This window comes from Trichechus manatus, unplaced genomic scaffold (genome assembly GCF_000243295.1).
Source record: "Trichechus manatus latirostris isolate Lorelei unplaced genomic scaffold, TriManLat1.0 scaffold00181, whole genome shotgun sequence".
NCBI classification, from domain to species: Eukaryota; Metazoa; Chordata; class Mammalia; order Sirenia; family Trichechidae; genus Trichechus; species Trichechus manatus.
In genome coordinates, this window is record NW_004444117.1 from 4,795,761 (window position 1) to 4,817,588 (window position 21,828).

The 21,828-nt window shown below is 44.4% G+C and overlaps 1 protein-coding gene across 1 annotated transcript; it reads right to left on the bottom strand.

Annotated features, from left to right (window-relative positions):
- Window positions 1-13,288: 13,288 nt before the first annotated feature.
- Window positions 13,289-14,294, bottom strand: LOC101343983 (olfactory receptor 2M3-like). Its single transcript, XM_004387190.3, is given in 2 exon segments — window positions 13,289-14,251; window positions 14,253-14,294. Coding segments are annotated over 2 exon segments (1,005 nt in total).
- Between the last annotated feature and the right edge of the window lie 7,534 nt (window positions 14,295-21,828).

The following is a 21,828-nucleotide window of genomic DNA, read 5'->3' on the forward strand; positions in this document are numbered from 1 at the left end:
CTTATGTGTGGATTGCAATCCAGTATACAAAACACACCTGATTTATATCTTCCAGCCTTAACTTTCAACTCCTTAAAAGAACTTGATTAGGTGCTGCCAACATGTCTGATAAAATGAAAGCCCTTCCCTGAAGCTAAAATGGAGAGAAAGAGTGAAGGTGGAGGTGAGACAGTGGAAGTAGGACTACAGAACTCCTCCACTCCCATCTCACACCACTCTCCCCTTCAGACTCAAGCCTTCTTAACACCATCCCCTTTTGTCACTCTATACACCCTGCCCTCTCAGGATTCTTCTGACTCTTGAGGCCAAGTGTGTATGTATTCAGCTCATGAGGAAGGGCCCTGGCTTCTTCAGGATACCCTCATCTCCAAGGCCAGAGGCAACAAGAATGGACACAGGTTTCAATCCACTTTTGTGGGGTTCTAACTTGATCTCTTCCTCACTACCTGCCCCATGGACTTCAGGCTCCAGCTCAAGTTCATGGGCTTCCAGCCTGCTCATGAATCTCGCTGATCCATAAAAGCTTTAGGTTCTCTTTGGGGGGCCACTGATGCTTCCTTTCCGTCTTCCTCATGTCAAAGGGAAATGATCACAAGGAAATCTTTTAAAATTTTATAACTGAAATCATTTGATTGAGCAGTCTTAATGCTTTCATATCTTTCAAATCACTGCCTTTGATTGTCTTTTTAGGATCCTCTTTTTCGGTCCCTTAATAGCATCTTGGGCAGAGCCTATAGTATTCTGGACACATTAATTATCAAATGATCTGTCCAGATCACAAACTCTGATCTCATGTCCCATGACAATTCCCGGGCAGGCTGGGGGAGGGGTCTCTGACAGGCTGTTACTGCTACTTCAACACTGAGGCAAGAAGGAAAAAATGAGAGATTCAATGCAGCCACAAACCCCCACCCATGTCCTCTCCATACCTTAGTTCCCCCAGCTTCTGCTGAACCCCTAACATCTGCTCCATCCTGTTCAGGCCAGGACACCCCCAATGCTCCTTTGATGCGGGGTTCACTCACCTGGCAGACAACATGCTTGGGAAGGAAGCAGCAAAGTGGCTCCACATGGCTAGTTTTCTAGATGTTCTTTTGACCCACGGGAAACTCACACATGCATGCTACATTGAAGGGGGTTGGGGCAGGCTTCCCAGAGCTGCCCCTCTCTCCAAGGGTCATTTCTTCTGGGCAGATCTACAAGCCTGCAAAACCAGAGGCCAAGCTCCTCTTTTTGCAGGCTTGCAGGCATTCCCAAAAGTTAAATATAATTCTTTTAGGGGTGACTTACAGGAGTGGCAAGGACCCCCCCCCCACCATAGAGGCAGAGAATTGCCTCCCACAATGAGCACTCCACTCCCAAGGCCTTGGCCAGGAGTCACCTCCCAGTCTCCTTCCTATCACCCATTCTCCCCACAGGAAATGAGCTCCTCTTCTAGCCACTTATTTATTTCACACATTTATTTCCTTTATTTACAGTTTATGGTCAATGCCAATCCATAAAATGAGAAGTTATGAAGAATCAAAGCATAATTATACAAATTCAAAATAGAGATTCCACACACAAAAAACACAGGCATAAAACTGGGTTCACTCACACATAGGAGCATGAGATCCATCAGATCTTGTTTCAAAGAATGGCAAATACTTGCTTTTTTTCTTGAAGACTGTGGCCACATCAGTTACTAGAACACCACCACTTATCAGTATTTTGAACCCAAATTTGTTTCTAAAAACAATTTTTCACATTGAAACTGTTGTAAAATGAGATACTTTCCAGAATTAAGCCTGCTCTTAGGCTTACTATCAGCTTCTAACCATCTAAAAACTGACTGATACAGAAGGTGTTCCAAATACAGCTGTTCTCATTCTAAAGCTTAAAAAAAAAAAGTATTTTCAAAAACAGTTTAAAAGAATTGTTGCAAACTTAATACTTCCAGTGCTCTTCCAAGTCTTAACCTCCCACATACTTAATCTACCATCTTGGGGTTCATTATTTGTTTGCCTCTTAATTTCAAGATTTTTAAATATACCTTCCTGGTAGATAATCTTTATATTTAAGAATTATTTAATATAAGCAGAAAAAGACAGCAGCTTTCAAACATTGTGAGGTCACATATGTCTAATCGGTGGAATCAGGTCACTAAGTAAATCCAGAACCCCTTGTTGGATGGGAATGTCTGCGTGGGAATCTTTTTACTTTACCATGTACGAGCCAGGTTTACAGTTAGGCATGGATTAGAGACGAGTGCCATCTCTCATGGCTCCTGTACATGTCAATAACACCCAGCAATTTAAGTGCAACACCAAATCCAAAACTCCAGAGGAAAGAGTTCTGTTCCCAAAAACACAGAGATACTAACAATAAAAAACTTCACCTAGAATCTATCAGGTTGGAGTCCATACTGCCTCTCTTAACCTAGGTATGTGGAAGGTAGAAGGAGAGGATGACAAGACCAGCCATTGACCGCAAGGTGGTGGCAGCCAGGGGATTTGGGTTGCTGGGTGAACAGTGGTCCTATGGAAGAATTATTGAGTGTTGGTGGCATGCCTCCCTGAGTAAGATAAGAACAGCAAGCTGCCTGTCCACCATAGCCTGGGCCAAACTGCACTTCTTTCGAGCCTGGGAAGTGCTGGGGGATCGCTGGGGTGTCAAAGTCAATTGGGAATCTCTTTGTAAACCCCAAGGATGGTCTCTAGCCTTTGATGATGGCAGCTTAGAGTATTCACAGCCTCTTTGGACCATTGTTGCCAATTTTGGGCCAACAATTTTGTACATGTCTACTCAATATTCTGCTACACCATATGGTCATACACATTGCAAACATCTCCCCCAATTTTGTCACTTGTCTATTTAATTTACAATTGCTCTTTAGCCCAGAAGCTTAATTATCTAATGTATCATGACTTTCTCTTTGTGGTTTCCTCCATCACTTTCAAGTTCAAGAAGCAATGCCCATTTTCACTCTCATGGATGTTCACCAAGGTCTTGCCAGCTGGGGTACAGCCGCCATCCTCTGCTTCCAGAAGGAGTCTGTGTTTTGGAGTTGGCAGCCCCGGGCCAGGCCTTGGCAATTGATTGCTCCAATCTCTCTGCTTGCTTTCTGCCCAGGTTCTTTCATCAGAAGCTCCACCTTAGCTCCAGGCAGTGTTGTGTCTGGTGGCTAAGCCTGCATCCCACAACGGCCAGGGTTCGGGGGGCCCCCCACACTGATGAGACTTGGGAGGCTCTTCCTCCAGCCAGCGGACTCCTGTGTACTGGCTGCCACAGCTCGCATCAGGCTGGGGAACTCTGACCTTCTTCCTCTGTCGCAGCAATAATTTGGAGAAGATTTTGTAGACAAAGGCCCAAAACCATGTCATTGTGGGCTGTGTGCATCCACCACTGCTGCTGCCTTCCTGGGACGTTCTCCAACCCTCACCTGGCAGATGACCTTGGAGAAGACTTGATCAGTGAGGGACCCGGTAGGGCCCTAGGACTGGGAAATAGAGAAGCAGCAGGTGAGCTAGGCAGTGCAGGGGCACAGGCTGGAGACTTTGCTGGGCCTGAGACTGGTTCCAGAAGGGTGAACCCCATAAAAGATGGGGCTCAGACATTATCTAGCTTCTACTAACCTGGGAGCTTACAACCTCATCATAGGACCAGATACTGAGTACGTCTGACCACAATTTTAACTGTTACTTTCTTGTTGGACAAGTTGCTTTCAGTAGGTCAAAGAAGCAAGAAGCATGAAACTAAACAAGGTCGGTGCAGAGGAAACGGGTCACTGAAGTGTAATTAGGGCCCCCTGTTGGCAGCCATGGGAGGAAACCTCAGGCATAATAAAAAGGTAGCCTAGATTGGGGGAAGCAGGTCTCTAAAAGCTCAAAGAAAGGAGAGCTAGACTCCCATGGACTCATGCTCATAAAGGGTTAATAGTTCCAAAACCTTGGGGTAAGGGACCCACAGAGGAGCTCTGAGAGAAATATGGCAGTGATCCTAATAGAAAAGAAAATGTGAGAGGAATAGTAGAGACTCATGAGGCAGCACAAGGACCTCTTCAAAATCAGGCAGAAGATAAATAGAGTGGGACCGGCCACGCACAAGGGCCTCAGACAGAACAAAGGGCTAGATGGCCTAGGACTCAGGACATTGTGATCTATTTTCAGAGAACAGGAGGCTTCACCTGACTGCAGATGCTTGGTAAATCCATTCATTCATGGATTTCACCAATGGTCTTGTTATGGGTTGACTTGTGTCCCTGTTATATAAATGAGCCAAAGATGGTCTCAGTGTATTGGTCCTAGGTTGTCTATTTCTTCATAATAGGCTAGGGCCCATTAGCCATAAAAGCCCACCATTCAAATCAGATTTTCACTCAAGTATTCTTTCAGGCTGCAGAAGTTAGAAAGTGAATAGGCTGAATGCAAAGAGTGGGTGTAGGAACATAGATTAGGAGGTTATTTCTCTCATCTAGGCAAGAGATAACGGTGGCTTGGAGAGGGTGGCAACAGTAACTTGGATATCTAAGGCATTGCACACATAACCTGAACACAAGTGAGTTCCTGATGTCCCACCCTCCCCACAATAAGCCTACTTCCCCCCCATTGCAGACAATGGTAATTCACTTTCTTCTTCCCCGTCACTCAAGACACAGTCTAGGTGTCATCCTTAACTCCTCTCTCTCACATCCCAATCCAGACTGTCAGCAAATTCTGTCAGTTTTGCCTTCCAAATAAATCTAGAATTGGACCACTTCTAATCACTTGGTTAGTCCAAGACACCATCATTCACACCTGGATTGCAGCACTAGCTACACCTTGGTTTCTCAGGCTCTATCCATTTTGACATGCCATCATCTCTTAGGGCTCAAACCTGTTGCCCACTTACTCCCCTTCAGCCTCTGTAGAATAAAGTGGGATCATCATCACCTCTTTCTGAAAGCATTCAGAATGTACTCTGGTCAACACAGCCAAGATATACATTGGAGAGCTAGGTAGTTTTATTTGGGGGACAAGGGCAACTGCATGTCACTTGTACTCAAGCCTTACTTTGGCAACTGTTCCACCATCTTCCCCCCACCCTGGAGATGTTTGGGTGGTTTTATGGCCATGTAGAACTTTGGATTGGATCCTACTACATTCATCTCCCATTTGAATCACTATTACTAGGAATTCTATTTCTGTTCTCAAAATGGGCCCCTCCCCATCCCAGCTGTGGTCACTCACGTGTTTTATCTTCAGGTTCCTCAGCTCTTCCAGTCTGTAGAATTAGATGGGACACAGGAAGACCCCACTGCAGAGTGGCATTGAGCCCCTGTGTGAAATCAGTCAGTTACAAATACAGCGGCCTCTGCTTAGCCTCCAGCCCACTCTCCCCACCTTCTCAACAAGCTTCCAGGGCAGACTTGACAAGGCATTTGCTGTTGGTGTAAGCAGGAAAAGGCAGCATTGATTCAGAGCTTACCAGGCCCAGGGGAGCAAAGATAAATGCTTCTCTCAAGGAGTTCCCAGTTTACAGAGAGACAGCTGGAAACAATCGCATTCAGTAGGTGAGGCCCCAGGACAGGTGAACTGAAGGAAGAGCCAGGGAAACAGCAACCAGGCCAAGGGCAGGGCGGGCAGAGTTTGGGAAGCCCCACAGCAAGCCGTGCTTAAGCCAGGTCTTTAAGCTGTGTCCTTGTCAAAATCGCCCAGGGGCTTATAGAAAATGCAGATCCACAGACCCCACCACCAGATATTCTGATTCAGGAAATCTAGGGCGGAGCCCTGGAATCTTGCAGGTTTAAGGAAGGCCTGAGGGATTCTGATTCAGTAGGACTAATTTCAGAAGCCTGGAGAATCATGCTGTTGTTGGGGAGGGAGTTGACGGGTTGATGGGTCTTCAATGTTGCCTGGGAAGATTTGGAGCCCCACTGTGTTTGTGAGTAGTTCTGGAGTGTAGATGGGGAAGAACAAAGGAAGCCAAAGGGAATCCATGCTTGACAGAGGTTCTGAGACTGATGTAAAAGGAGGAAACTGCCCTGGATGTTCTCTAGGAGGTGAGGGCCCTGCAGACTTTCCAGTTGCAGTCATATCTTGATCACATCCCCCTTTTTGGGACCTAATAGTCTGGGTGGCACATGCCTTATCAAGTTTCCATTTGGATCCACTTGCTGGCTACAACACAAACACAAGGCTCACTTACTTCCAAGTTCAGTCCTGACATTCCAAAACGACCTCGTCTCCTAGACCTCCCACTTTGACAAGGCCCCAGTGGCTGCTGCTCTTTGAGCAACAAGAAGGACTCATGCAGGTGAAGCCCCTATAGAAATTAGAGCTAAGAGTTTTTTTTTCTTTAATCTGCAGGGAGAGTGTCAGAACAAGAATCAGAAAATCTTGGAGGCGCCCCCAGAGCCAGACAATGGGCCTAAGTTAACTGATGGGTGTCAACTCCAGGGATGGGACTCAAACTGTCTTAATTATCTAGTGCTACAACCAAGCCAAACCAAACCCTTTGCTGCCAGTTCCAACTCATAGGACCCTGTAGGACAGAGTAAAACTGCCGCATAGGGTTTCCAAGGAGCAGCTGATGGATTCAAAGTGCCAACCTTTTGGTTAGCAGCCAAGCTGTTAACCACTGCACCACCAGGGCTCCTATCTAGTGCTGCTCTAACATAAATACCACAAGTGAGTGGCTTTAACAAACAGAAATTTATTTTCTTACTGTTTAGAAGGCTAGATGTCCAAATTTAGGGTGCCGGCTCTATGGTAAGGCTTTCTTTCTCTGTTGGCTCTGGAGGAAGGTCCTTGTGTCTTCTGAGCTTATGCTCCTGGGCAGATCTTCATGTGGCTTGACATCTTTCTTTCCCCATCTCTGCCTCTTTTGCTTCCTTGTTTAATATCTTTTATATCTCAACAGAAATTGATTTAGACACACCCTACACTAATCCCATCCCATCAAAAAGCAAAGACAACCCATTCCCAAATGCATAACCAAAAAACCCACTGCCTTCCAGCCGATTCCAACTCATAGTGACCCCACAGGTTTTCCAAGGCTGTAAATCTCTTTGGAAGCAGACGGCCACATCTTTTTCCTGAGGAGCCACTGGTGATTTCGAACCACCAACCACTCAGTTAGCAGTTGATCGCTTTAACCACTGCGCCATCATATTTCTGGGGGACATAATTCAATCCATAACAGTAACCCTCTTCCGTTGATGACTTTTCTGCCCCAAGGGAAAAAAAAAAAAAGAGTTGGAGGAGATACCCACTGCTCCTGACTGTCAACAGGGACAAGAGTGCTCTGTAGTAAAGAAGTTGAAGGGGAGATAAAGATGGCTGTGAAACCACTGTGAAACAGTGGTTAGCATTAGGCTGCTAACCACAAGGTCGGCAGTTCGAATCCACCAGATGTTCCTTTGAAACCCTATGGGGCAGTTCTACTCTGTCCTATAGAGCCACTATGAATCAGAATGACTCAACGACAACGGGTATAACTGAGGCCCCACTGGCATGGACTGGGAATGCAGGATGAGGCTTGTTCTGTTGGAGAAAGAGTCCAATTAAGCAGGGGACAGGCATGGCACAGAGCCTTAGAGAAGAGTTGGGATGGAGGTAACTGAACACATAAGGAGATGGGAGGGGCTGGAGGCCAAGGACTAGAAGCTGGTGGAGTGAGTTAGGGAGGGGTTGGAGGAGAGAAGAATTTGGTTGTGCGTGTTCCTCAGCTCTTACTAGAAGTAATGGCTGCACTGCTTACCGGAATGATTACTAAAGCATATGTGCATTTTATGGAAAGAGCTGACAAAGAGCTCAAGCACAGTGTGGGCGTGTTAAATGCATTTTCTAATTTTATCCTTACTAAAGCCTTGTGAGATGGTTATTCTAGCCCCATTTTAAGGTAGAAACTTCTGTTGGCTTGACCTTCAAAATGTATCCAGAACCCAAGTACTTCTCACCACCTCCATTATTTCCATCCTGGTCCAAGGCCATCATCTCTGATGAATGGGGCTCTTCCCTCTAGTATTAGAACTTTTCCTTTCTCTAGGTGTCCTCTCTTCCCCAAGGCAGCAGAAAGCTGTTGGGAGACAACTAATGTCAGCATGGCTATGGGGAGGGAATTAGGACACTAGGTGTGACAGAGTGTGAGGCGCTAAGTAAATATGGGACATGGGGCAGGCTTTACAGAGGGGAGGGGGATGAGCCAAGCCCTGAAGAATGAGAACAGCCTGCCTTAGGCTGGAGACTGTGCCCTAAGGCAGTTCTTCTCCAAGAGTGGGTGGGTGACCTATATCACTATCTCCTGGGTGGCTTTTTGGGAATGTGACTTCCTGAGCCCGTTGCTAAGTCAGAACCTCTGGAGGGAGACTCCAACGTCTATGCCATCAGCAAACATATTAGATGACCTTTAAGCACATTCAAGTTGAGGAGACACCTTGAACAAAGCCAAGAGAGTATGGGCCTTTCTAGAGTTTGTTGATAATGTGCTGGAAAAAAGAGGGCTGTACAATACTCTGTTACTTACCCAGTTGAGCTAGTGGGTAATGTCAATTTATTCTCCCTGACCCAAGATTTGAAGGGGAGCAGGGTGGTGGAAAGAGGTAATTGCAAGCAATGGTTCCAAACTTTGGTTACATATCAGAACCATGTGGATAGCTTTTTAAAGTTGCCTTGGCCCTACCCCAGACCAATTACATTGAAAGCCCTAAGTCGAGACCCAAGTAAAAACATTTATGACTTGCAGGTGACTTTTTAATGTGCATCCAGGGAGGAGAGCCATTGTGTCATGTACCATGGACTGCTTTGGCAGCCTGAAGGATCAGGCAGTTCTCGGAATGTTTGTAAAGATACAAAATAAAATACATAGGATTACAAAGGGAAGACAGTATATTAATATATGGTTATCAAAATTAAACCACATGCATTAATGGCATTAAGCAGGCCATATGAAGTCACCATTTTTCTATGTCAAAAATGGTCTAATAGCAGTAATTTTTATATGGTTCAACTAAATTGTAATATGTGCTTATTATCACACGAAATAAGATTTAGCAGTAGGTACAATAAATGATAAACATAAAATTTGGAGGTGTCTACAACAACCACAATATAATATGAAAACAGCTATTGCCATACTTATGGAGGAGGGCCAGCGTGGATGCACCAGTGGTCCTGTCTGCCTTGGCTGCCCGCGCCATCTGTCCTGTCGGCCAGCCCAGCGCGCCACGGAGCGCCCTACAGGGCCCACCCACTGGTCACGTCCCCTGGAACTTCTGAGGGCGCGGGCAGCAGGCCCAGGGGCCGGACTGGTCTGGTACGCTCAGGGCAACTTGCAGCTGCGAACAATGGGGAGGAGCACGGAGCTGACACGGCAAGGTAGTCAGGGAGGTGGGGACAGCGGTGTGAGGTCCGATTGGATCTGGAGAGGGCGGGCAGTGCTGCCTGCGGACCTGGGAGGAGGTGGCGGACCCCTCCTTGGACAGGATCTGAGAAGTTCCAGAATAAATGTTGGGCTTTTTATAAGTATTGGTCTATAAATGCATCCATCTCAAAAATGCATAGAAGATATAGAGACCAATTTGGAAAATTTGCTTCCTTAAATGGCATACTACAATTGTATGTCACAGTTTTTTTTAAGAAATGCACTGATACTGAACAAAGCGCGTTTTATGGAAATAGTTATGAAAATAAAAAAAAGCTCAAGCACAGTGCCAAGCACGTAAAATGCAGTTTCACGTTTTATCCCTCCTAAAACCTTGTGAGATGGTTATTATCATTAGCCTCATTTTTATCTCAGAAAACCCTGTTGGCTTGACCTTCAAAATGTATCCAGAACCTGAGCACTTCTCGCCACCTCTATTATTTCCACCCTGGTCTAAGTGCCATCATCTCTCAAGAGAATTACTACAGGAGCCTTCTATGATGGACCCTTAGAGACCAGGGTGATTCTATTGAATCTTATTGCAGATCATGTCTTTCCTCGGCTCAAAACCCTGTTACCTGAATAGGGTCTGTGTCCTGGAGCAGTCGAGCCAATGAAACATACGCCAAGTCAGAAAGAGTGAGAAAGTTTTATTTTAGAAGCGTACACCATGGGGGATCCAACAGCAACGCAGGCTGTCTCTATGGAGTCCCGAGAGGCATTTTTACATTACAGCTTATATATGATTTTTACAAAAGTTAGAAGTGTCCTTATTCATTACAAGGTAATTATAAGAGACTCTTTATCATATTAAAGAGACACATGCTGGACATTTCCATATCTGACATCTGGGCTCTAATCTTCCTGTGGGGGGTCGTAAGCCACAGGTGGCTGGACAGAGCAAAACAAAGTCATTAACAAAGATATGCGAAAAGGAGAAGGCAAAGAAAAAAAAACTTATAGGTTCATCATAGCATTAGTTATATCAAGCTCTCAGTAGCTCATTTTGAAAAGGAGAAAATATGCTGAGGAGTATTAGGGTCATGTCTTAGTCTTCTAGTGCTGCTCTAACAGAAACACCACAAGTGGATGGCTTTAACAAAGAGAAGTTTATTCTCTCACAGTCCAGTAGGCTACAAGTCCAAATTCAGGATGTCACCTCCAGGGGAATGCTTTCTCTGTTGGCTCTGGAGGAAGGTCCGTGTCATCAGTCTTCCCTTGGTCTGGGAGCTTCTCTGCAGAGGAACCTCAGGTCCAAAGGATGCGCTCTGCTCTCGGCACTGATTTCTTGGTCGTATGAGGTTCCCATGTGTCTCTGCTCGCTTCTCTCTTTTATATCTCAAAAGAGATTGCATTAAGACACTATCTAATCTTGTCAACCTCATCAGTATAACCTCATCACAGTGATAGAATTCACAACACATAAGGAGATCACATATAATCTCATCATAGTGATAGAGTTTACAACACATAAGGAAATCACATCAGATAACACAATCATACAATACTGGCAATCATGACCTCGCCAATTTGCTACACACATTTTCTGAGGGGACACAATTCAATCCATGACGGGTCACAACCCTAACTCCTTCCACTGGCCTATCAGGCCCTAGGTGATGTGGTCCCTGTTACCTCTCAGATCAGCTCCCCTTCACTCTCTCCCTGGTTATCTTCACTCTAGAACACTTTGCTCTCAGCCTTTGCTCAGTTGTCTCCTCTGCCTAGAACACTCCTTTTTAGAATCAGCCAGACTCTAAACTCCCTGAGGGCTGGACCACGCTTCACCATTGTGTGCACGTGCCACACGTACCCAATGCCCCACAGGGTCTCAGGAAATGAATGTGAATCTCTTGGGAGCAATGTGATTGACTGTTTGAGTGAAAATGTTTGGTCCGGCCTGTTCAAGGAGATCATGGTAGAAAAACATTTATTAAGAAATTATTTCCCAAATCCCTCCAGAGTCCCCGTGATCGAAACCTCCACCAGTTCTGGCCATGGGTCTCCTCCTCACCCCTTAGTACTGTTGCATTTTTGGTCTCAATGATAAAGACTCAACTACCCCCCAAACTCCTTGATTTCATGGAGTGACACATTTGTAGTCTCTGTAACCTTCCATGGTGTTATGCTGGTGGGAAGGATATAAAAACTTTCTGGCTGTTTTTTAGATTTTATACATTCATATCTGTATTTAAAGTATAACTGTAAGAAGATACAAGCTTAAAAAATAAGATACATAAAAATGGAGTTTGCCTTACAGATAGGAATAAGACTCAATAATAACTTAAAAAATAGTTGTTGTTGAGTCAACTCCAACTCACAGAGACCCCATGTATGTCACAGTAGAACTGTACTCCATAGGGATTTCAATGGCTAATTTTTCAGAAATAGATCACCAAGCCATTCTTCTGAGGCACCTCTGGTTGGGCTTGAACTTCCAACCTTTTGGTTAGCAGCTGAGCACATTAACCATTTGCATCACCCTGGGACCAACAATAATTAGTGAGCACATGTAACTATTAGGGAATGTTAGACTTACATTACCAGTAGCTATCATCACACACCTCCATGTGTCTGTCAGTGTGTCGTACTGTGGGGGCTTGTGTGTTGCTGTGATGTTGGAAGCTATGCCACCGATATTCAAATACCAGCAAGGTCACCTGTAGTGGACAGGTTTCAGCTGAGCTTCTAGACTAAGACAGACCAGGAAGAAGGACCTGGCAGTCTACTTATGAAAAGAATTAGCCAGTGAAAACCTTATGAATATCAAATACTGCACAGATGTCACTTTAAAGACTAAGGTGTGCCTGACCCAAGCCATGGTGTTTTCAATTGCCTCATGTGCATGTGAAAGCTAGACAATGAATAAGGAACACCAAAGAAGAATTGACGCCTTTGAATTATGGTGTTGGCAAAGAATATTGACTATACCATGGACTGGCAAAAGAATGAACAAATCTGTCTTGGAAGAAGTACAGCCAGAATGCTCCTTAGAAGTGAGATGGTGAGACTTTGTCTCACATACTTTGGACATGTTATCAGGAGGGGCCAGTCCCTAGAGAAGGACATCATGCTTGGTAAAGGAGAGGGTCGGCGAAAAGAGGAAGACCCTCAACGAGATGGATTGACACAGTGGCTGCAACAATGGGCTCAAGCATAACAACGATCATGAGGATGGCTCAGGACCAGGCGGTGTTTCGTTCTGTTGTACAAGAGTTGCTATGAGTCGGAATCGATTCGACAACACCTGACAACAACATGATCATACAGATGAATAAAGTGAAACCTAGAGAGAGAAGTGACTTTGTCCAATGTCTCACACCTCCCACGTGTGAGACTCAAGCTCTGTGCACTGCACCCACTTCAGTACTCAAATGAGCCAAGCTGAGTTCTGAATCAGTTACCATGCCTCCCTCACTTTTAACATGCAAGTGAGAAGAATGGTTGCCCCTACCAGCCCTAGAGAGAATATAAATAATGTATCTGCTGTTTTTTTTTTTTTTTAATTTACAATGGGCCCTGATTCCATGGAAATAGTGGTGCTCAATGGAGACATTCATTGTGACACTGATCAAGTACCATCAGCTACCTTGGCATCTTCCTTCCAAGTATCCCAAATATTTTCAGATTACTTAGCTCCCGGCTTGTCTCAACCAGCCAGAGATGGCCAACCCTGTTGCCATCGAGTCAATTCCGACTCATAGTGACCTTATAGGACATAGTAGAACTGTCCCAAAGGATTTCCAAGGAGCAATTGGTGGATTCAAACTGCCGACCTTTTGGTTAGTAGCTGAACTCTTCCCCCCTGTGACAGAGACGAAAAATATGAGCCACTGGAGATCCTGAGCTTATGGAGGAAGGGGCAGACCAAGAGAGAGTAGAGGAAGCCCCAGAAAAGCCTGTGTGCCTACACTCCCCATCTCCCCAGCATCTTCTTCAGGGCCCTCATTACCTCCTTGTTCCTCAGGCTGTAAATGAGTGGGTTGAGCAATGGGGTGAGGATGGTGTAAAAGATGGAGGTGCCTCGGTCTCCAGTCAGTGTCCTAGAGGAAGCCCGCTGCATATAGCTAAATATGACTCCCCCATAGTAGAGGCCCACTACAGCCAGGTGGGAGGAGCAAGTACTTACAGCCTTCTGTTTCCCCTCAGTGGAGGGCATCCTAATCACAGCTGTGAGAACCCAAACGTAAGAAGCCACAATGATCCCAAGGGACAGCAGCAGCATGACCACACAGCAAGCATAGATGAGGTCCTCAAAGAGCGAGGTGTCAGCACAAGAGATGTGCAGCAGGGCAGGGACCTCACAGAAGAAGCGGTCTACCTCTTGAGAGCTGCAGTAGGGGAAGCTGAAGACCATGCTCACGTCAATCACACCATCTGCCACCCCACCCATCCAAGAAGCCATGGTCATGAGAGAGCAGACCTTCCAGTTCATGAGCACAGGGTACCGCAGTGGGTGACAGATTGCCACGTACCGATCATAAGCCATGACTGCCAGGAGGAAGCACTCAGCTCCTCCTACCATGACCACTAGGAAGATCTGAGCCCCACAGTCTCCCTGAGAGATAATCTTACTGTCTGAAAGAAAGTTGCCTGCCATCTTGGGCACAACAGTGCTCATCATGGTCAGGTCCGTGATGGAGAACTGACTCAGGAAAAAGTACATAGGGATGTACAGGTGCACACTGGCCTGGATAAGAAGTAGGAAGAAGATGTTGCTAGCCAGTGAGGCCATGGAGGCAAGAAGGACCAGGGAAAAGAGGAAGAAGTCATATAGTGTGTGGCTGAACAGGCCTGAAAGGATGAAGTTCGTTACGGTGGTGTGGTTCCAGAGCTCCATGGTAGTGACCCTGAGAAACAAACAAATAAAAAAATATATCATCCTGGGCTGTTGTTGTGGGAAGGTTTAGCATACCATGAGATCCAAGGCCCTGACTCTGGCATCTCCATCATACATGGAAAATAACAATTTCCCATTTCTTCTAAAGCATAGAGCCCAGATCTCTGACATAGCTCCCATCCTCTCCTCCTGCAATGAAAATCCATTTCATCTCAGCTGCCCTTCATGGTTACCAAGCAAGATTTGATCCTTATTTCTCTTGAAAGACTGTAGAAAACAGGGCACAGAGGCAGGAGTGACCAGAGAAGAGAAGGGGTTTTAAGTGGCATGTGGATAACTATAGAAATAGGAAGGGGGGAATGGATTTAAGAGGAATGATGTGAGAGTTTAGCTAACTGAGAAGTTAGAGGGAACAGTCCATACAAGATCACCTTCACATCTGACACCAACTACAACTTTGGGGGTTCCCATAACGAACCTTAGGTTTGACAATTTGCTAGAAGGACCCACAGAACTCACTGAAAGCTATTATCTTCATGGTTACAGTTTATTAAAGGGTCCCTGGGTAGTGCAAATGGTTAAGCTCTCTACTACTAGCCTAAAGGTTGCAGTTTGAATCCACTCAGAGGCACCTCAAAAGAAAGTCCTGGCAATCTGCTTCTGAAGGTTCAAAGCCTCGAAAACCCTATAAAGCAGTTCCACTCTGCACACATGGGATCACCATGAGTCAGAATCAACTTAATGACAATAACAATAGCAAACAGTTTATTACAGCTAAAGGATGCAAATAAAATCAGCCAATGGATGAAGTGCATATGACAGCGTCCAAGAAAATACCAAACGCAGAGTTTCCAGTTGTCCTCTTCCCATGGAGTTAGAATAGTATTACTTTCTCAGTATTGATGTGTGATGATATGCGTGGAGTATTGCCAACCAGGAAAGTTACCCCAAGCCTTGGTGTCCAGAGTCTTTACAGGAACTCTATGGTCCACTGCCTATGTGACTGACCTCAGTCGCCAGCCCCTCTGGTTGAGCTGATAGTAGGTGATTCAAAGCCCCCACCTTAAATCACATTGCTACTACTTAGCGTAACCATTCTCCACCCTAAATCACATTGTTAGACTATCCAGTGTGACCCAACTCCCCCAGGTAAACAAAGATACTTTTATCAGGCATGACATGCCAAGGGCTTAGAAATCACCTCCCAGAAAGCTGAGGGCAGAGGCCAGACCTCATTTAGGGAAAGGTTAAATTCTTTGCTACACAGAGGGGAAGTGAAGTACTGGGGGGACCAAAAAGAGAGAAGGAGGAAGGAGAGGGGGCAACAGGCAAGCACTGTAACAGAGCTAAATGTCGATGTCAAACACCTCATGAGAACCTCAGAAATGCCTCTCTGGACACATCCCAACAATTCATCCCACCTTGTAATGTGGACCATGGGTTATATTAGGGCAGGGCCTGGGGGAATGCCACAGTTATTCATCACTCACCCAGCACAGTGCATAACCTCGAGCAGGCATTCAAGACACCTTCACTGAATTTACAAAGGAAGGGATGGACCAGTGTTCACAAACAGTGAGCCTCTGAGGGTGCATTGCTGGAGAATGTGCCTCTGGCTTCTGTAGTGTCACACTCAGAATTCAAGAATGTCTCCTAATATAAACTGGAAAGACTGCCAAAGTGAGACAAAGATTATTGACAGTTTGTAATAGGAGGATACTGACAAACAAAAAAAAGAAAGAAAGAAAGAAAGAAACAAGAGTAAGATACACAGAGGCATCCGGGGGACCTATAGACATGACTGGCATTCTCAATCCTAGTTATGTCTCTGGGACATCTGAAGATGCTAGAAATGCAGATGCCTTGATCTCACCTCCTGGGGTTCTGGTTCACTGGGTTTGAGATGGGGCCCCTCTCATATATGGTTTTTTAAAAGCTTCCCAGGTGATTCGGATGGGGAAATAGGTTTACATGCATTGGTATAGGGCAACCTGTGTGGATAACTCCACTCTCTTGTTGCCAGCAGGGAGAAAGCTATCTAGAGTTAGGTCATAGAAGCAGATAGGGAAAAGCCTATGACATAGAGAGTTACAGAGATATGCCAGCAAAGGGAGACAGAGCACAGCACAGGAAGTTACAGTCCAAGATCGGTGCGGGCCAAGGTGTGGAACATGACCACCCATACCACATGAGACAGGCACACAGTGGCAAGAAGTCAACAGATCTGCCTGGCGACTTTGGAACTACCTGGTGTGACTGAGGAATGGATGAACAATGATAGAAATTCTGTCCTAGAAAACTAAGAATACCATCTTCCTGGTCTCCAGTGCTGACAGCCTTTGTCAGTCGGCAGCAAGGAGTTTTCTCTGTACAGTTCTCACCTGACTCTCTCCAGGCTAAAACCTGAAGTCAGATTGACTTCTCCCACTTCCTGGTCACCTTCATCCACTGGGTCCCCCCTCACCCTTTTCAGCAATTCCCACCTCCTTTCTGCTCCTTCCACTCCACTCAGTATATCTTAGCAGATACAGGTCAGAGCCAAAGATTCGGTCTTCAGGGCAATCCTTGAGCAAGTGTTCTGCTGAGGAAGGCTCCTTACACACATTGTCCCCGTAACTCTATGGCCCCAAATAAAAATTTAGAAAACTAACCATCCAAGATATTCTCCTGTTCTCAGAAAATTGATGATGAGCTCATGTCGCAGGTTTATACCTCTAGTCCCCGAGCAGAGGTCTTGGGACATTCCATTCAGCTCATAATGAGCCTGGGAAATAGAAAGAAACTCCACACCAAGTAGTAAGCCAAAATTAATGAATTGACTTCAGGACAAAGTTCATTCCCTATAGCCCAGGCTCTGAAAACTACCCTAGGTTTCCACCTTAAAGAAGGAAGGAGGTACCCATGGGACATCCCCTGACTGACACACCTGCCTATACTTCCCTAAGGGGAGTCTTCACTCTTCCCTTGCCCACTGGGGGCTGGAAGAGAACAGGATCACAGGAACTAGAGTCTGATCAGTTATTTCATGAACCTGGTATTCAATTGATGTCCTGCACTTTTATGCACTCAATCATTAGTTATTCATTGTTCATTCAACAAATAACTATTGAGCACCTATCAACATCAATGTCTGACTTTTCAATGATAAAACAGTCATGCATTCCCAGCATAAAACGTACTCTCTGTGATGTATTATCTTTATTCTCTATTACTGGATTCATTTTGATAATATTTTGTTTAGGAATTTTGCTTCTATTCATGTGAGAGCTTGGCTTGGCTTGTAGTTTTTCTTCTTGTCAGGTTATAGTATCAAGGCGAAGCTAGCCTAATAAAATAAATTGAGAAATGTTATTTTTTCTATTGTTGGAAAGATTTTGTTTAGGATTGGTGTTATAAATATTTGGAAAAATCACCAGTGAAGCCTTTTGTACCTTTTTAGTACGTACTTTTAATGCTATAAAATATCTTCTAAGTAGGACTAAGGCTGCATCTCACCAATCTATATTGATGGATAGTATGTACTTGTACTTTTTCTTTCTGTTTTTTTTTTTTTTTTTTTTTTTCCCCTCCTGCCTTCTAGTCCTTGTTCCCGGACTGCTGTGCCTCATTAGTCCTGTTTTGTTTTATGGTGCTGTTCAATCCCTGGCTGAATGGTGAACCTCGGGAGTGACTTCAACACTGAGCTAAAAGGGTGTCCGGGGACAATACTCTCAGGGTTTCTTCAGTCTCTGTCAGGACAGTAAATCTGGTCTTTTTTTTTTGTGAGTTAGAATTTTGTTCTACATCCTTCTCCAGCTCTGTTCAGGACCCTCTGTTGTGATCCCGGTTAGAGCAGACAGTGGTGGTAGCCGGGAACCATCTAGTTGTACTGGACTCAGTCTGGTGGAGGCCTTGGTAGCTGTGGTCCCTTAGTCCTTTGGACTAATATTTTCCTTGTATCCTGTTCTCTTCAATCTCCCAGTACTTTTTTTTTAAGTTGTAATTTTTTTATCATTCAGTTCAAAATACATTGTAATTTCCATTGTAATTTCTTCTTTGACCATGGATTATTTAAAACTGTATTCCTTAAAATCCAGTTAAGCAGTATGGATATTTTCTAATGGCTTCATTATTATTAATGCTGTCATTGATGTTGTTAGGTGCCATTGAGTTGGTTCCAACTCATAGCGACCCCATGTACAACAGAAAAAAATGCTGCCTGGTCCTGCACCATCCTCACAGTCATTGCTATGTTTGAGCCCATTGTTGCAGCCACTGAGTCAATCCATCTTGTCTAGGGTCTTCTTCTTTTTCACTGACCCTTTGCTTTACTAATTATGATGTCCTTCTCTAGGAACTGGTACCTCCTGATAACATGTCCAAAGCATAAGAGACAAAATCTCACCATCGTGGCTTCTAAGGAGCATTTTGGCTGTACGTCTTCCAAGGCATGTTTGTTCGTTTTTCTGGCAGTCCATGGTATAGTTGATGTTCTTTGCCAACACCATAATTCAAAGACATCGATTCTTCTTTGGTCTACTTTATTCATTGTCCAGCTTTTGCACGCATAGAAGGCGATTAAAAATAACACGGCTTGAGTCGGGTGCACCTTAGTCCTCAAAGTGACATCTTCGCTTTCTAACACTTTAAAGATGTCTTTTGCAGCAGATTTGCCAACGCAGTATGTTGTTTGATTTCATGACTACAGCCTCCATGAGTGCTGATTGTGGATCCAAGTAAAATGAAATCCTTGATAACTTCAATATTTTCTCCATTTATCATGATATCGCTTATTGATCCAGTTGCGAGGATTTTTGTTTCCTTTATGTTGAGGTGTAACCCATACTGAAGGCTGTAGTCTTTGATCTTCATCAGTAAATGCTTCAAGTTCTTATCACAGGTTGTTAATGAATCTTCCTCCAATCCTGATGCCATATTCTTCTTCATATAGTCCACCTTCTTGGGTTATTTGCTCAGTATACAGATTGAATAAGTATGGTGAAAGGACACAACCTTGATGCACACCCTGTCTGATTTCAAACCATCCAGAATCCCCTTGTTCTGTTCGTACAACTGCCTCTTGGTCTGTGTACAGGCTCCTCACAAGCATAATTAAGTGTTCTGGAATTCCCATTCTTCGCAATGTTATCCATAATTTGTTATGATACACACAGTTGAATGCCTTTGCATAGTCTATGAAACACAGGTAAACGTTTTTCTGGTATTCTCTGCTTTCAGCCAGGATCCATCTGACATCAGCAGTGATGTCCCTCGTTCCCATCCTCTTCTGAATCCAGCTTCAACTTTTGGCAGTCCCTGTCAATGTACTGCTGCAGCCGCTTTTGAATTATCTTCAGCAAAATTTTACTCATGTGTGATATTAACGATACTGCTGTGATATTATCCTATCACTGACAATGTTGTACTTCAGAATAGATCTTGAAATATTCTTTTTGACAATGAATCTGACATTTTTTCCTCTTCAATTTGTCATTCCCGGCATAGTAGACCATATGATTGATTCAAAATCGCCATTATCCATCCATTTCAGCTCACTAATATCTAGGATATCAATCTTCAAGTGTTCCACTTCATTTTAGACAACTTCCCATTTTCCTTGATTCATGCTTTTTACATTCCATGCTCCAATTACTAATAGACGTTTGTGGCTGTTACTTCTCATTTTGAGTCATGCCACATCAGCAAATGAAGGTTCTGAAAGCTTTACTCCATCCTCGTCATTAAAGTCAACTCTACCTTGAGGAGGCAGCTCTTCCTCAGTTGTATCTTGAGTGCCTTCCAACATGAGGGGCTCATCTTCCAGCACGCTATCAGACAATGTTCTGCTGCTATCCATAATGTTTTCACTGGCCAATTCTCTCTGGAAGAAGGTCGCCAGGTTCTTCCTCCTAATCTGTCATAGTCTTGAAGCTCCGCTGAAACCTGTCCCCATGGAAGACCTTATTAGTATTTGAAATACTAATGGCATAGCCCCTATCATCACAACAACTTGCAAACCACCACAGTATGACAAACTGACAGACAAGTGATAGCGTTATTGATGAGGGCCTCCAAATAAAACAAGGTCCTCCATTTGAGGGTTAGTTTATGTGAACTGTAGAAGCCAAATAGTTTCCCATACTTACTTATGGGAGGGGAGGCAAGTACAGTAGAAGAGGAACATGCAACAGGACAAGTCAGAAAAAGCCAGGCAGGAGGCTCCTTACCCTAGATGCTATGCATCAAAGCCAGTCTGGTCAACATTTCTCAGGCTTAACATGAACTGTTTTTGAGAAAGTCTTCTGCTCAGATATTAGCTTAGTTCTCCAAGTTAACAGGGACTTCAAACCCTGGGCTGTCACTGGAATAATTAATGCCTCCAATGGCCCCATGGAACAGTAGGCTTGGCTAAGTCATTAAGTCTGTCTCCCCACTGCCACCAGCTTAGCTGAGCCATCATCTCTGCATACCTGTACTATTTTAATAATTTCCCACCTAGTCTCCCCCAGCCTCTGCCATTTTTGCCCCTTTTCAATCCATGTTGGTACACTGCAGCCATGATGATATTTTTAAAATGAAGACCAACTCCTTTTATGCCTTCAGTGGTCTATTAATTTCCTATGGCTGCTATAGCAAATTGTCATAAACTTGTGGCTTTAAACAACACAGATTTATTCTTTTGCAGTCCTGGAGTCCAGAAGTTCAAAATCACTCTCACTGAGCTAAAATCAAGGTGTCAACAAGGATGATTCCTTCTAGAGACTTTGAGGGGAGAATCCATTTTCTTGCCTTTTTTCTGCTTCTGGTGGCTGCCTGTATTCCTTGTTTTGTAGCTTCTTCCCCCATTTTCAAAGACTGCAGCAGTGTAACATCTTCAAATGGTCATATCACCTTCTGCTCCTATGTCATCCAATCTGCCGCTGGGTTTTTCTTAAAAAGACACTTGTGATTATACGTAGAACCACTTAGATAATCCAGGATAGTATCCTCATCTCACTATCTTTAATCACATTCGCAAAGTACTTTTGCCATATAAGGTAACATTCACAGGTTCTGGGGATTAGAATGTAGATAACTTTGCGGGCTATTTATCAGCCTACCACAAGTGGGAACTCTTGACTTTAGCAGAAACTCTTAAATACTTCAACATGGCCTACCATTCCAGAGGCCCTGCCTCATCTGGCTTCTGCTAGACTCTCCAGGCTCCTCTCACTGTCACTCATGGGGGAACAAAAAAGTCAAAGGGGGGAAAGGCACATTAGTTTTCTTTCTATTCTTCTGTTAAAAATATCAAAACATGTAGGGTTAATTTGAGCAGTTAATGTGTATGCATACAGGGAGACCTCTGCTGTTCAGGGAAAAAAAATGGAGGGCTCCTCATACAATGAGGTTTTAAGGATGAAATTGAGTAGAAAATTAACCATTGGCTAATTTTTAGCGTAATTGAATCGTGCTCTTTCCCTCCTGAGACTGCTAGGTTCCTGTGGACTGGACAGCCCCCATTTATTTGTACCACAAAAGTCTCTCAATTACTCAGGAAACTCCAAAGGTTTAGAATTATCTTCTCAGGAAAGAAGGTTAACTTTAAGCAAGTCCATGGTTAACAAGTGTCTTGTCACAAAGGGATG